General features: G+C 35.0%; 1 protein-coding gene across 2 annotated transcripts in view; it reads right to left on the bottom strand.

The window, feature by feature from the left end:
• Positions 1 to 15,262, bottom strand: part of LOC113094554 (regulator of G-protein signaling 7) — a 43,394-nt gene that overhangs the window by 2,328 nt on the left and 25,804 nt on the right. For both annotated transcript variants that reach the window (XM_026260131.1, XM_026260130.1), the window contains exons 3-16: positions 13,804 to 13,900; positions 12,460 to 12,510; positions 10,195 to 10,301; positions 9,738 to 9,789; positions 8,541 to 8,605; positions 6,249 to 6,325; positions 5,769 to 5,850; positions 4,317 to 4,391; positions 3,837 to 3,935; positions 2,381 to 2,442; positions 1,406 to 1,516; positions 1,172 to 1,297; positions 860 to 1,046; positions 641 to 730 (exon numbers count right to left, since the gene is read on the bottom strand). In XM_026260131.1, the coding sequence (XP_026115916.1) occupies positions 641 to 730; positions 860 to 1,046; positions 1,172 to 1,297; positions 1,406 to 1,516; positions 2,381 to 2,442; positions 3,837 to 3,935; positions 4,317 to 4,391; positions 5,769 to 5,850; positions 6,249 to 6,325; positions 8,541 to 8,605; positions 9,738 to 9,789; positions 10,195 to 10,301; positions 12,460 to 12,510; positions 13,804 to 13,900 (1,281 nt within the window). The remainder of the gene's footprint in view (positions 1 to 640; positions 731 to 859; positions 1,047 to 1,171; positions 1,298 to 1,405; positions 1,517 to 2,380; positions 2,443 to 3,836; positions 3,936 to 4,316; positions 4,392 to 5,768; positions 5,851 to 6,248; positions 6,326 to 8,540; positions 8,606 to 9,737; positions 9,790 to 10,194; positions 10,302 to 12,459; positions 12,511 to 13,803; positions 13,901 to 15,262) is intronic.

The raw sequence follows: 15,262 nt of genomic DNA, 5'->3' as shown, positions 1-15,262 counted from the left end.
TGCCTTTCATATTTCTCATCAAATAATTTTATATGAGATTAACTGAGATTGATTAAATAATAATTTTATTTAATGAATCATTATTGAAAGATGGCTTCACATACACCACCATTCAAAAGGTCAGGGTCAGATAGATTTAATTTGAAATTTTCTAAAGAAATAAATTATTTTATTCAGCGAGAAAGTATAAAATTAATCAAAAGTGCTTGTAAAGAACTTCATAAAGTTACAAAGTTTTTTTTTCTTTTTCACAAAAATATTAAGCACCACAACTGTTTTCAACACTGATAATAAATGTTTTTTGAGCAACAAATCAGCATTCTAGAATGATTTCTGAAGGATCATGTGACGCTGAAGACTAGAGTAATGGTTGCTGAAAAATCAGCTTTGCCATCACAGGAAAATATTACATTTTATAATATATATAAAAAAGAAAACGGGTATTTTAAATTATAATGAAATTCCACAATATTACTGTTCTTAGTGAGAATAAGAGACAACGTAAAAAAATATGTACAAATTTTACCGACCCCAGACTTTTGAAGGATAGTGTACCTGTATGTTTACTAATCAGAGTTCAGAGTACAGAGTTCCTCTTTACTGATTATGACTGTAAGTCAAATCACTTCAAATGTTTTACCTTTTTCTTAGCCTGCAGAAGCTCCTGGTAGGCACTGGATCTGATAAAACGGCTGTAAGAATCACTCTTCATCAGTTTATAGATGTGTTCCTGGGAGACACAGATTATCAGTACATTCACATGTTTATAAACATTTAAAATATTCATTTAATGGCATGTTTTCATCAATTTTCACTGAAAAACAATCATTAGTGTAGCTGCTCAACTCAGACTCCTCACCTGTGCATCCTGAAAAGCGTATCGTCCGGGGTCTTTGATGTTCTGTGTGGTTTTGTCATAGCTCTTCGAGTCAACGTTGATGGCACTTGGGGCTCCGGAAGCCAAAAACTCCTCCCAGATCTCCTGGACCCGTGTTGGCACCTCACGGATCGGCCTCTTCTTTAACTCCTGCACTGCCAACCAGAATCTGAGTTTTGGATAACAAAAGAGAAAGAATTTGCAGAATACAAAGTAGTTGCTCAGTGGAGTGTATGGCGGTGTTGTAGTACTCCTCACGCGCCAGCAGGGGGCATTAAAGGCATATTGGTGTACCTGAGGTTTTCTGAGCTGAATTCAGATTCCAGGAACTTGAGGAACTGCTCTCTACCAACGGGATCTTTCAACACCTCGTTGATTCCAAAACCCCAGCGTCTAACTCTAGTCTGACCGGGTTCCTTACTGCTCACACACACACACACACACCACACAACACAACAAATCATACATACAGTACACAGTCATTATATAAGACAATAATAATATTCATTGTGTGTGTCTGAAACAGACCTGGCCTCCATCTCCCAGAACGTTGTGTCATCTGATATCCAGGGGTTAGATGGATCAGGAGTGCACAGGAAGGGGTCATAGTCTGAATACTGTTCGGTATAACTCAGCAAACTACAAGAAAATAGCAAAAACAAAGTACAGAATAAAGGTAAAGGGGAGCTATTCATTAGTAAAATAGCAGACCAAAATACTGTACCAAAAATAAAGCAAAACCATTGGTGTTGGGGAATGTTATTTTCTCTGTTACTATGTTACTTTTGATAAAAAGTAATGGTAACATTTTACAACGAGCAATACATTTATTTCAATATTTATTAATCCTTGTTAACATTACCTGTTAGTGCATTGTTGGTCCATGTTAGCTCAGGTCCATTAACAGATATAACTTTTGATTTTAATAATGTATTAGTACATTTTGGAATAAAAAAAATCTAAGAAAATAATATTTAATATTTTGTGCTTATCAGTGACTTTATACCAAATGCAATACAGTGATTGTTCAATATAATCCTAGCATGGGGAAAGATAGTTTTTAGTTCATTTTAATATATACAGTATCTATATATAAAAAAAAAAAAAACTTTTTTTTTCTTCTTACTTTACTACTATATATTAAAAAAAAAATTTAAACCAGTTACATGGATATTATTGGCTGCTTTTAAGAAAACATTTAGCAATATGATTACATACAACACTCCAAAACTGATGGACATTTTATATTTTGATCTATAAGTGATTGTTGCAAGTCGGTTTCATTTCAAGTGGCACCAAAATCTCAGAGAAGTTGTGGCATCCTAATAGAGCCATTGTTCTCACAGAGGGAGTAAATTTTGAGGACGAGAAACAAAGACGTGTTTGTCAGCATGAGTAATATCTATACAGACCATTAAAGAGGTCGATAAGAAAATGTTTAAGCACTGTAGAATAATGAAGACTTGTGGATCGATCACAGCACAGACACTCTCTCTGTCTTACCTCTCTGCAACTTTGGACATTTTCAATCGATGTCGGTCTAACTGTGCTTGCCAGAACTTGATCTGAGAAGACAATAGTGGTAATGGTCAAGGTGAGTATACAGTATGTGGGTATGTGTGTGTGAAAACAGATGGCAAACACAGCCACTGATTAATTAAAATCAGAGCTGCCAAAAAAAAGATCCCAGCTTATGCCATTTGAACAGAAAAACAGAGACTGTTTATGTAAAAAGATACTATGTTTTATTAATTCATTATTTCATCCCTTAATTTTATCTAAATTGTGGCCACATTGTAGTAGTTTGTCCCCTCATATTAATTTAAAGCATGGGTACTTTATACAAATTAATTTGCTCATTCTAAATCCTGGTAAAAATTGAACTAAAACAAGGTAATAAATTACGTATTTTTTGCACTATAAGTCGCACCTGAGTATAAGTCGCATCAGTCCAAAAATACGTCATGATGAGGAAAAAAACATATATAAGTCGCACTGGACTATAAGTTGCATTTATTTAAAACCAAGAACCAGGAGAAAACATTACCGTCTACAGCCGCGAGAGGGCGCTCTATGTCTTCAGTGTAGACTACAGGAGCACTGAGCAGCATAGAGCGCCCTCTCGCGGCTGTAGACGGTGATGTTTTCTATTGGTTCATTTCTCTCGGTTCATGTCAAATTAATTTTGATAGATAGGTTGCACCTAACTATAAGTCGCAGGACCAGCCAAACTATGAAAAAAGTGTGACTTATAGTCCCGAAAATACGGTAGTACAACATGACCATGATTGAAATAAAACCAGGGAGCAAATTATTAAGATGTTGGAACAAACTCTTATTACTGTGGTATTTGTAATAAAATCATAGAAATAAAAACGTGAATTGCTCTTGACTTTCTTTATTAGAGCAATATAATAACTATAATTTCTATATACTGTATATAAACTACAGGTTATGTAGTAGCCCCTACACATTTACAGTAAAACCGTACTGTAACCACCATAGATTAAATAAAAATGAATTTCCTCAACATATTAGCCTTTTTATTATGACCATACAATAATATTTCTACCATAATACAATAGTTCTTACGGTATTAGTACATTAGTATAAGAGTTTTTAAAGCAGCATTTCATAAATATGCAGCAAAAAATAATAGAAACTGTTCTTCATTGGGTAATAAAATAAATTAACAAAATAAAATATTGAAATCTATTAAAAAGCTAATTTCATCAACTATTCAAATTTTGGGTTTCCAACTTTCCAACCAAGATGAGAAGTTTATGGTAATTCTGTCATGATGTGAACACAAATCCCTGTTGTCTAGCAAAGGGGTAAAAATGCGACTTCAATGACATCTGGTTATGAAACAGAACAATCAGATACTTTTGAAATTCAAATTCAAGAACTTCATTTCAAATCCTCTGCCTATACCCACACAGAACCAATCAGGTGTTACCTGCTCCTGAAGCTCTTCCTCGGTTGGTTGCTTGGCCTCAGGGGCTGGTGTGTGGGTGGGGCTATGGCTGCGAATGTCATTCTGAAGGCCGTACACAGACTGTGAAAATCATCAGAATAATTTAAAACCTTATTTGCATAAATTTAAAACAGGCTCGGATATTAGAGAAGTGATTTCTGTGTGATTGCATCAGTGATTGGGGATTTCACATGGGCAGCTGTGTGATTGTTGAGGTAAGCTGCTCTTGATTGGTAAGGTGCTGGATTTTGTGAGGCTCTCTGATTGGTGGATTGATTTAAGACTGATTCAGTATTCTGATTGGCCGAGTGGTTGACTGATTCATTCAAATGCAAATGTTCAATGGTATAATGAGTGGAATAACTGCTGCAGTGATTAGCACATGGTTTAGAATGTTAAATACTGGAGTAGTTTGATTAAATGCTGGATTTCCTGCAATGCCAGTGGGTTTTACTGCGTCACCTTTCTTGTTTTTTGAGGGTTCTTCATTCTGGATGATTTCTTTATGTCCACTTCTGTTGTGTTCACACACCCTGGCTGAAACACACAAACACACACACACACACACACTTTATCAATATTACTGTTAATTCTCTAGGTTATGGTTGCCAGGCAAATGTGCTGCTTCGACTGTAAACCATCTGACGCAGTGTCAGCATAGGGTATTTTAAAAAAGCATGTAGCTGTCGATCAAAAGGTTTCCTGCTGGTTATACTCTATTCTGTCTCACACAGGACTCAATGTTTCTACACTCCAGTATAGGATGAATTTTAGGCCCCGGCGACAAATGTATGTTGGAGAGAGAGTGAAAACAGCCTCAAGACACTTAGAGTTCTGTAATAAACCCCATTTGAACCTGCACTGGCTAAATATGGACAAGAACTGCAGCATCACGCTATTGCATGCCAGCTTGAAAGTTCAAGCCAAGTTAGCATGAAATTGCTAATGAGAAGGATCAGCAAAGTGTAATTGAGGGAGAAATTGCTGCTTCCTTCAAAACAAACAGCTCACAAAGTCATGAATACACACCAGTGACTCACCCAGACACTAAAAAACACATGGACTGGTGAAACAATACTGCAAAAATATATTCTTTAATGACTATTTAACATAGAAATCTAATGAAATTGCATTGACTTTCTTAATTGGATCAACTAGAATTTCTATATACTGTATATAAACTACAGGTTTTGAAATTAGCCGTAGCCTGTACATATTTAAAATTGTAACTACCACAGATTAAATAAAAATGGATTTTCTCATTTTTTTAACATATTAGACTTTTTAATCAATAATATTTATACCAAAATACAATAGTTCTTACTGTATCAATATAATAAAGCCATGGTAAATCTTCATAAAGCAGTTTCTAATGATTCCTGGGGTTTTTTAAGCAGTATTTCATGAATATGCAGCAAAATGCTTGATAGGAAATATGAAAAATGTGCTTCATTGGGTAATCAAATAAATTAACAAAATTAAAATAGATAAAATATTAAATCTAGTTTTTTTTTAAATATTAAAATATAATATTTACAAAATATTTTGCATAACTGAATTAAATACATTAAGAATTCATTAAGACATACAGCACAAATTTTAAAAGAATTGATCAGGGAGGAATCGCTCTTTAGGAGACAACTACACATTTTCACTTATTACTTTGTAGAATATTGTCTAAGGAAATGAATGATATATGGATTTCAGAATGTGTGTTTTTTCTCTATGACTAGCCAGCAATTCTTCAAGCACAGAGGTGATTCCATTAGCTCAGGGGGGCTTCAACACTGTTATGTCATTCCTCTGTGAGGGAACATCTTCAAACACAGAGAACAACAAGGAATATTTCTGAAAAAGAAAAGAGAACAGCTGCATTGTTCTTACACAGACTCAGTTCGAGATGCATTTACTCACCACTGGTCTGTGCACGTCCCAGAAAGCTCTCTCCTGACTGTCCAGTATTTTCCTCTCAATTTTGTCTCTTTTCTTATCCACTCTGTACAGACCAAAAACCAAGCCAAAGCAATTAAAACATTTAACTTCCAAAAGAAAAGGCAAACATGCAATGTACCATGCAACTGAGCTGTGTTTTGGCACTCAGAGGCACTAAAGTGTTCTCAGAATGGCCTTGAATTACTTGGAACCACAGCAGAAATGACTTATAAGGCAAGGTCTGTGAATCCAAAAGCAATTTTACTGTGCACTGTATGTCCAAGAGACTTATAAAATCCATTAGCACAGACAATATAAGAACAACCAACAGGTCGACTCAAGAGACCTGGCCCATTAATATTTTAATCACTAAAGAATCACTTTCATGTCTTCTGATTGCGTGGCATGCTTTTACAAATGCAAAACAAAAAACAGCCAATAAAGAATGGGAGAGATACATACTTTGCTTGAGCTTCTGCTTGCATAAATATAAACTCCCATTTCCTGGCGAATGCCCGCTGCAGTCGAGCTAAACTCTCCTGAAAGAGAAGAGCATTTTCAACCGATCATAGTTTTTCTCGGGAGATAAGGCAACATTTACTTAAGGTCATTATAACAACTTTTTTTTAAAGACAATTTTACTTTGGGGGCTTTTTTATTGTTTTTGAAACTGACTGGTCATATGCCTTAATGATCTGATCTCAGTTTTTCAGTAGACATTGTCAAAACCATCCATAAATTATACTTTTTTGTTGTAGTTGTTGTTTTTGTGTTTTTGTTTTTTGTATAAGCTCAGATCATTGAGGCCCAGAGATGTATAGTAACGAAGTAGAACTACTTCACTACTGTACTTAAGTACTAAAAGGCGGTATCTGTACTTTACTAGAGTATTATTTTTTTCTCCTACTTCCACTTTTACTTCGGTACATATTTTCGCTGAGTTTAATACTTTTACTCCGATATTTTTTTATGTGCTGCATCGTTACTCGTTACAATTATAATAATGTTACGAATCATTCCATTACAAACCACTGCCAGAACTATAGATGGCAGGTTTGATGGAGCTGGCACATCATTGAGCGAATCAAGCGATTAAGAAGACTGCGTGTGCTGACTGAACTGCTGTGAAGAGAGAAATGAACACCGAGCCGAGCCAGATAATGACTCGTTCACGAGTCAATAACCGGTTGCATCGGTTTTCGGATGACCAGTAACGTTAGTTCTTTCTGACAGTTCGATTCAATAAACCAGTTGAAGAAAACAGTTCACCGATTCTTTTGCGCTCGATGCAATGGCGTCGGCGTTGACTGCACCTGGGCTCATAACATTAACACAGAATCAGTTCAGAATCAATCACCAAAATAATCAGTTCGGTTCAGACGCTCTGTGTGTCGGTTTGCTTCACGCTAAACCACACATGCGCAGTATCATCAGCTCCTTATCTGACTCGGCTCGGTGTTCATCTTCAGTTCTCTCTTCACAGTAGTTCAGTCAGTGTACTGTTTGAGTCAATGAATTACTCCGGGATATTGGTTTGTTTTAACTCAGAGGGAGTGTCAGACACATTAAACAAGTTAACAGCTTAATTCATCTGTGGATTAATGCGTATTGGAGACGCGAACTGTTTAAAACGATTCAGTTCGATTTGGTGGACTGTTTCAAAAAGATCCGGTTACATCGAATGATTCGTTCGCGAACCAGATATCACAAACTGCTTTGTTTTTAACTGTCTTACAACAGACACGGAAGAGAAGACAATGCTGAATAAAGTCGTAGTTTTTGCTATTTTTGGACCAAAATGTTTTTTTGATGCTTCAAAAAATTCTAAATGACCCTCTGATGTCATAGGGGTTTGAAACAACATGAGAGTAAGTTATTAATGACATCATTTTGCAAATTGGGCTAACTGACCCTAGTAACCATTTTTTGTTTACATGAAGTTACAGTCAAAGGAATTGTTATTGTCCTTTAGGTTAATCATTTGAAATAGTAAAAACAATATGTTCAAACTTTTGACTATTTTCTTTAATAGCTAAATAACACAATACTTCTACTTTTACTTTCAGTACTTGAGTAGTAAATTTTAAAATAGACTACTTGCAATACTTAAGTACAAAAAATGTTGAATACTTTAGTACTTCTACTTAAGTGTGGTGCTTAAAGAGCACTTCTACTTCTACTCAAGTCACTTTTTTGATAGAGCACTTGTACTTTTACTCAAGTATGGTTCTCTAGTACTTTATACATCTCTGTTGAGGCCTAGACTAATCAGTTCCAAAAATAAATACAAAACCTGTGCCATTTTAAAGAAAATAATCTGTCAAACAGATTAAATGCAAGATTTGGTGAAATATTGCATAATGACAGATTACAAGCAATTTTTAAAAGGACAGTCAACAACAAATTAGATAAAAGATTTTCAGCACAACACAAGGGTTAACTTAATAACAGAAAAATGAAGAGGAGGCCCAATGATTACATGTTAACAGTTCTCAGTTCAATATGAGAAAGACGTTGGTGGAAAGAAATCTATCTACACAGGTCTACTGAAGAGCTTACTTGGATTATGCAAACAAAGCCTGACTTTTAAAGCCTAGCCTAAATTGGACTGACTTTCTTTTTAAAGATTGTCATTACCTTATTATCTTTCTAACATCTTCTATCTAATAATGTCTGAAGTACAAAGCCTGAGCCGTGCACTGTTACAATTAAGAGAGAGAGAGAGAAGGGAGAAACAAAGAAAAGATTACTTACAGCTTCGTAATCAGCAAGTTCCAGACGTGCTTTGTTCTGCATTGTTCTTTTGCACAAGTACACAGCTGCAGACAGACAGAGGTGTGTGAAAAACACTGCTCACACACACCTCAGCAGCCCCTCAAGGGCTTTCAAAGGAGTTGTACTAAAATATTTGTAAACATTTTTAAAAAATTCACACCACCTTGTACCAAATCGCACCTGAGTGTTGCTTTGTTCTGATTACTGAATTCATCAAGAATAATTTACCTTACCCGCGGCACACTCATGCACACAACCATAACACAGGGTGGTCGCAATTGTATTCACAGGTATTTGTATGTAAAGTATTATAGTGCACAAACATGCCTAGTAACACTTTATTTTAAGGTGTCCTTGTTACACGTTACATGTACTTACTATTATATTAACAATTAATTATGCATAATTACATGCAAGTAACCCTAAGCCAAACCCAAATCCTAACCATATAGTAAGTACATGTAGTTAATGAATTTTACTCAGTATATATATATATATATATATATATATATATATATATATATATATACTGAGTAAAAAAAAAAAATATATATATATATATATATATTTTTTTTTTTTTTTTCTTTTTTATATATATAAATGTTGACTTATGACCTTTGTTTAATTCAAAGAAATCATCATCAGCAGCAGCAAATAGCATTTACAATTATTTCTGCTCACAGTAATGGCTGCTGAGTATTTAACTCGGCCATCAAAGGAATACATTACATTTTTAAATACATTAAAGTAGAAAAAAGTTAATTTAAATGTTATAATATTTCACAATATTGCTGTTTTAGTGTATTTTCTGATCGAATACATGCAGCTTTGGTGAGAATAAAGAGATTTCTATCAAAAAAAAAAACATTTTACATACAAATGAAAATGAATGAGACTGAAATACAGTACGAATAGTTAGAGTACAGCTCCCCTAGAAACCTGGATATAATGTTGAGGATGCAGGAATCAGTGTTTATGTAGTGACAACAAACACATGATCCAGCTGGAAGGATTTGATTAGGTTGTGTTTATATAGGCTAGTCTTATTAAAGCACACACACTCCTAACACTCCATGATCTAGCTGATCTCCAGCCATCTGGAGGATTTCATTAAATACATGTTCATATAGACCGGACTCAAAAAGATACAGATAACAATTCCCGCACAAAACTCACCGTAGTCTGTGTTCTCAGGCTCCCAGCAGTTCGAGGGCCAGAAATACGGTGTCTGACAGATGAAAAATTTTACAACATGAACTACATTACTCATAATAAGCAGCTCAGTTTTTCCAAGCACATATACTTTTAAAGCTCAGTTTGTATATAAAAAGAAACAAGACACCTGCAGTTGTTTTTAATGAAAATCTAGTCACATTGAATGCATTGAATGCAGTGATTTATTATTTATTTACATTAGAAAGTACTGATTAATTCTAATGAACAACATGAACTTAATGTGCAATTATTTGATGGAGCGTTCAGTATCAGAGCTACCAAATGTATTACATGTTATTAGGGCTACTATATCATTAACTCTAATAACATGCAATATATTTAGCACAGATTACATATTTTAAAGTGTTTCCAAATGTTCCTTCTCAATATTGTTTCTCAAATCAGCAAAACAACTGACCTGAAATCTGTAGAATGTGCCGTCGTCTTTAAGAGTGAGCACATGGTCAGAGATGGGGAAGAAGTAGCCGTGAGCCGCCATCAGTGTGCCCAGATGAAGAGCCTCCACTAGAGAAACAATTAATAGTCTTATCAGGAGTCCGAATATGAAATGACAACCCATAGATATATTTTTGTACTAAACAAAATACTTTTATCAGTGTTTCTGCAGGTGTTTGAACCTGGCCCTTTTAGAACCAGATCAAGAATATATAAGTAGTAAATGGAAGGGAGCACACAATGAGTTGTAATAAGTTTGAAAATACAACTTCCATACAAATCTCCGTGGCTTTTAAATCATTATATATAGTTAAAAAAGCTTAAGGCTTGAATACATCTGGTCCCAACCACTAGAATATGGAAATGAAAGCTTCAAAGAAGGTGAACAGGAAAACTCTAATGCCATTGCATCCCTTCAGAATTATTAGAGACACTGTTTTAAGGATGATATTCTTTCCAACAAATAAATAAATAAAAATTAATAAATAAACAATCAAATCTATAGGAAGTTCCTTTTTCCCATTCTAATAGAAATTCAAATGAGACTATGACTGGACCTCTACAAGAGGAATCATCGGAAAACTTTCTACTGCAACAAACTGAACCTGCACCACACACTCCTCAGCAGAAGGCATACGAGAGGGAGATAAGCATCAATAAATTACTCTCTGTTTTTAACAATATTTTACAATATAGTGTTTACTGTGAGTGTTCATGTTACAGCATGCCAGGCATGTTCATGAGGTAAACCCGACTACTCAGCAATGTTTCAAAGAACTGAACAGAGAGAAAGACAAATAACTTTTTTAAAGTTCTTAATGTATATCTCTCCATTGTTCCTGGCAGTCTGCTAAGGCTACGTTTACACTAGTGCATTTTTTATGTTTTAAAACGCATAGTTTTTGCTATGGTTATGTCTGTTGTTTACTCTAAATCTAGCGTTTTCGACTCTCGGAAATTGAAACTTTCGCAAACGCTGCAGACCCCATTTTAGTTTGAAAACTCCGGTGTTGCGTTTCAGTGTAAACAGACCAAAACTGAGACTTTTGAAAATGATAGCGTGGCTGCCGATATTCGCTCTGCGTATCCTTAACAACCATGTAAATAATTACAACATGGTCATTGTTGTACCTGCATGAATTATCATGTGACATGCGTTTTCAGTTTGTGTAGTGTGGGAGGATATAGTTTCTGAAATGCATTGAAAGCACAAATGCAGATGTGGATTTAAAAAAAAAAAAAAAAAAAATGCACTAGTGTAAACAGGGCCTGACTATACTGAAAGGTTCACTGCACTTATCTGGTTGCTCTTTTTCTGTCTCAGAAGAGTCCCCAACACACACTTACTCACACACACACACACGTCAAATCTGTCAAAAGGAATCTAAAGTAAGGGATATACACCATACTCAGAAACAAACTGAATTTCCTCACTGTGTAAAGAAAAAAGTCTCCATAAACCTACTCCACCTCCACATTACTGCTAGACAGAGTCCAAACTGAAGACTTAAAAACAAGCAATTGCTTGTTTGAGCAAATAAAACAGTTACATAATGTTATAATAAAAAAATAATAATAATAATAACTAAAATAAATATATTTACAATTCACTAAAATACATAAATTTAGTTCATTGCAACGTGCTGATTTACACTAAAATGTCAAAAAAAAAATCAAGAGTTCTAAAAGATTATTGAGTAAATTATATATATATATCTTTTTTTACTTCAAAATTTCTCTAATTCAGATTGTTACTTGAAATTTCTTTATAATTATTTGTGAAATTTACTAGCAATTTCTGAGTGAAAATTGTTTCTATAACATTCCCCCCAATGTAGTAGTTCCTTGCTTGGCAAGCTAGAGTTTAAAAAGCAGTTTAACCATTGTTGTTGCTGGAGAAGCAGATGTGAGAAAGCGATCCAGTAGTTAGAACAAACCTTTGGGAAACATAATCTTGTTTTTCAATGACAATCTGCTGTGTGTTACTTTAAAAATGTTCTCGTCCTCTCCTTTTCTTCAATTAAAGGAGTAACAGCAGATGCTGACATTAGCTTATAATTAACATATAATTATAACTTATAATTACGAATATGTAAATCCTAAAGTTATGACTTTGACTTTAATAAAAAAGACTGCATATGAATGAATCAAATTAAAAGTAGATTTTTAAGTGCACATTACATTTGTAGCACTATCAGTGATGTCATTAAAGAAAAGGCTGCATCACCTTGATCCTCGATACATAGATTCTTCAGCAGCCACTGGACAATGTCTGAGCCTGTAAAAGAAGAAAAGAAGGCTACTGTTAAGGAGATTCTCATTTTCTCATTTTAAGTATATATATATATATATATATATATATATATATATATATATATATATATATATATATATATATATATATAATAACAATAAAATTCTTAATAGTATTTCCAATAATTGCAAACAAAATGCTGAGATCTCATGACAGCTTTTGGGTGAACTATCCCTTTAAGTGTTAGTGGCCATTTTACAGTAAATAATAAATAAAAGGTGTTTCATTTAATTTCAAATTTTTTTTGTGTTCATTGTTCCGCCTTCATCCTGGTCACTGCTAAATTATTAGACTGTGAACTGTTTCTAAGAAATATATTTCCGAGATAACCCTTACTGACCAATCAAATCCAATAATTCCAAAATATGCACAGAGCCCCTATAGCCTCAGCCAATCAGCAGTGAGAGGCGTGTCCCCTGAGACAGTAGAAGCCAAGAGTGTGAGACACTTTTTAAAGCATAGAGAGGTAGAGACTGGGGTATTAGAGCTTGAAGCTGGCCTTTTAATGAATCCTCTGAGGGATCGCAGTCAGAGGAATGAAAAAATACTCTTCTGAGAATTTCTATCTTGCTTTTCATTCCTAATCCTGCCTCTCTAAAATGGATTATGGTATATACAGTATAACATCTGCACTCGTCTGATTTGTTAATAGTGCAATAATCATTGTTAAATAAAAATGAAAAAAAAAAAATATTATTCTTTTTAAATTAATAATGGATCCAGTTATTTTCTTTCTTTCTGTTGTTTTCTTCTCAAGGATGCTAAATGAATATTCTTGGTTATGGTCCACAGAATACCACAAACAACAATTTCAACTCATCCCTATTTTGTGAAAATTAACTGTAAAATTATGGTTTCTGGCAAATGATAGCATGCCACTGATGTGGTCCATTAACATTAACTTGAAATTAACCAGGAATATTCGATTAGCTGCATTTATAATAGATGTTTCCGGCTGTTAGAAAGAAATCTAAATACTTATAATAAGTCAAATTTTCCAACCAACCATTTCAAACCCTGTGATTTATATCCAGAATTGTGCTTCTCCGCCAGAGCAATGCAGGCCAGAGACCTTTGATAGAGATCAGACTATCAACCGAGATCAGTAAACGAAGGGCTCTGGTACTGGCGCTGCACTACAGAGTTCTGGCTGAGTTTTCATTGTTCTGGTCTTTAGGCTTGCTGTGGGGCACTGCCTCTTGCTGAATCCTGCTTTCTGGAACCACAGTGTACATAAAACAGTTGTAGGGGAATTACCAGAGAAGACACTGGGAATCTTGGAGAGGAAACTCTTCACTGTACGGATAGGTATGCCGTTTTTTTCATCCTGCATCCTGGCAATCACATCCTCCATCTGAACAACAGAGAGAAAGACACACAAGACTAAATTAAAACATATGTGCTCGTAATTCTCCTGCAACACGGGGAAAAAAATAACATGAGCTTCAATATTCCATGAGGTGAAAATATGATTTTTTAACTTAAAATATATTTTTTATACAAATATTGTCATTGCGAATTTTAATTACATCTAATAAAGCAAACACTTTCTTTCTGTTCAAATTCTTATATAATATAATATAATAATAATGTTAGGTAAAAACCTAACTAAGTTAGGTTAGCCTGAATGCAGTGCAAGTCGATTTTGATAAAAGCGTCTGCTAAATGCATAAATATAATATAATATTGGATATATTAATAATAATAATATAATAATATAATAAACACTCCATTGAAATTAAATTTGGGGAGCCAATCAAGGCTCAAACATAATGAGTGAATTAAAAAATGTACAACAAACTAATAAACATAATATAATAATATATCTATTTTCTTTGCTAGATCGACAGTTGGGACTCAAACATCCAGTCAGGACTCATGAATAATACAGCCAATCAAAGTGAAGCATGAGGCCACAGAGACCTGAGATGAGAGCCCACAGGACGCTTGTCAGAAGGATCAACTCAGCCTTCAGTAAAAGAAGTCATTGGATATAACACCCCTATTTATTAGACGAAGAGAATCCAAGGGCAGAGTGGGAGCGATCACGTCACCCGCTCATTGATCCACTGACATTTGGACTGTTCTCAGAGACGCTCTGAGTGTAAACAAGGCGAGCAGCGTCGCCAGGGAACTCACACTCTGGACATGTGACCGAGTACTTCACAGATGCCATGGACATCATTCCAGTGTGAGATCACGTCGAAATCAGGTCAACAATATGCGCCCTAGAGATACCTGACATATGGAAGTGTGTGTGTGTGTGTGTGTGTGTACATATATGCACGACGTGTTGTGAAAGCATATGAGCTTGTACCTGTGAGTGTTTAGATGGGCAGATGGGTTGAGTGAGAGAAAGAGAGAGAGTTGTTGCAGTTTCCCCAAGAGGAGGCCCAGTAAACATGTAAAATTACATCAGTGGGTGCTGCACTGAAGCGGAGCGTTTCTTTGGGCTGTAATGCCTTTGGAGAGAATTCTAACAGAAAATGTCGTTAAATTCCCTTGAAACCATTATCATGACTCCAGAAATAGCTTTCTTTTTTAAAATCTAGAGATGAAATGCTTTTGATGGCAGTTACTAACCGTCTACAGTGCACACGCACTCACTGAGGGAGAGAGAATCGCACGTATACTTTGTCGACAATGCAGACCGGGCTGGTGGGCAAACACTGAAGTGCTAATTTAAGGTAATGAGGGATCTGAGCATTCCACTCAC

This window comes from Carassius auratus, unplaced genomic scaffold (genome assembly GCF_003368295.1).
Source record: "Carassius auratus strain Wakin unplaced genomic scaffold, ASM336829v1 scaf_tig00215410, whole genome shotgun sequence".
In the NCBI taxonomy this organism is placed as follows: Eukaryota; Metazoa; Chordata; class Actinopteri; order Cypriniformes; family Cyprinidae; genus Carassius; species Carassius auratus.
The sequence above is the reverse complement of the archived record's forward strand: the minus strand, read 5'-3'. Positions and strand labels throughout refer to the sequence as shown.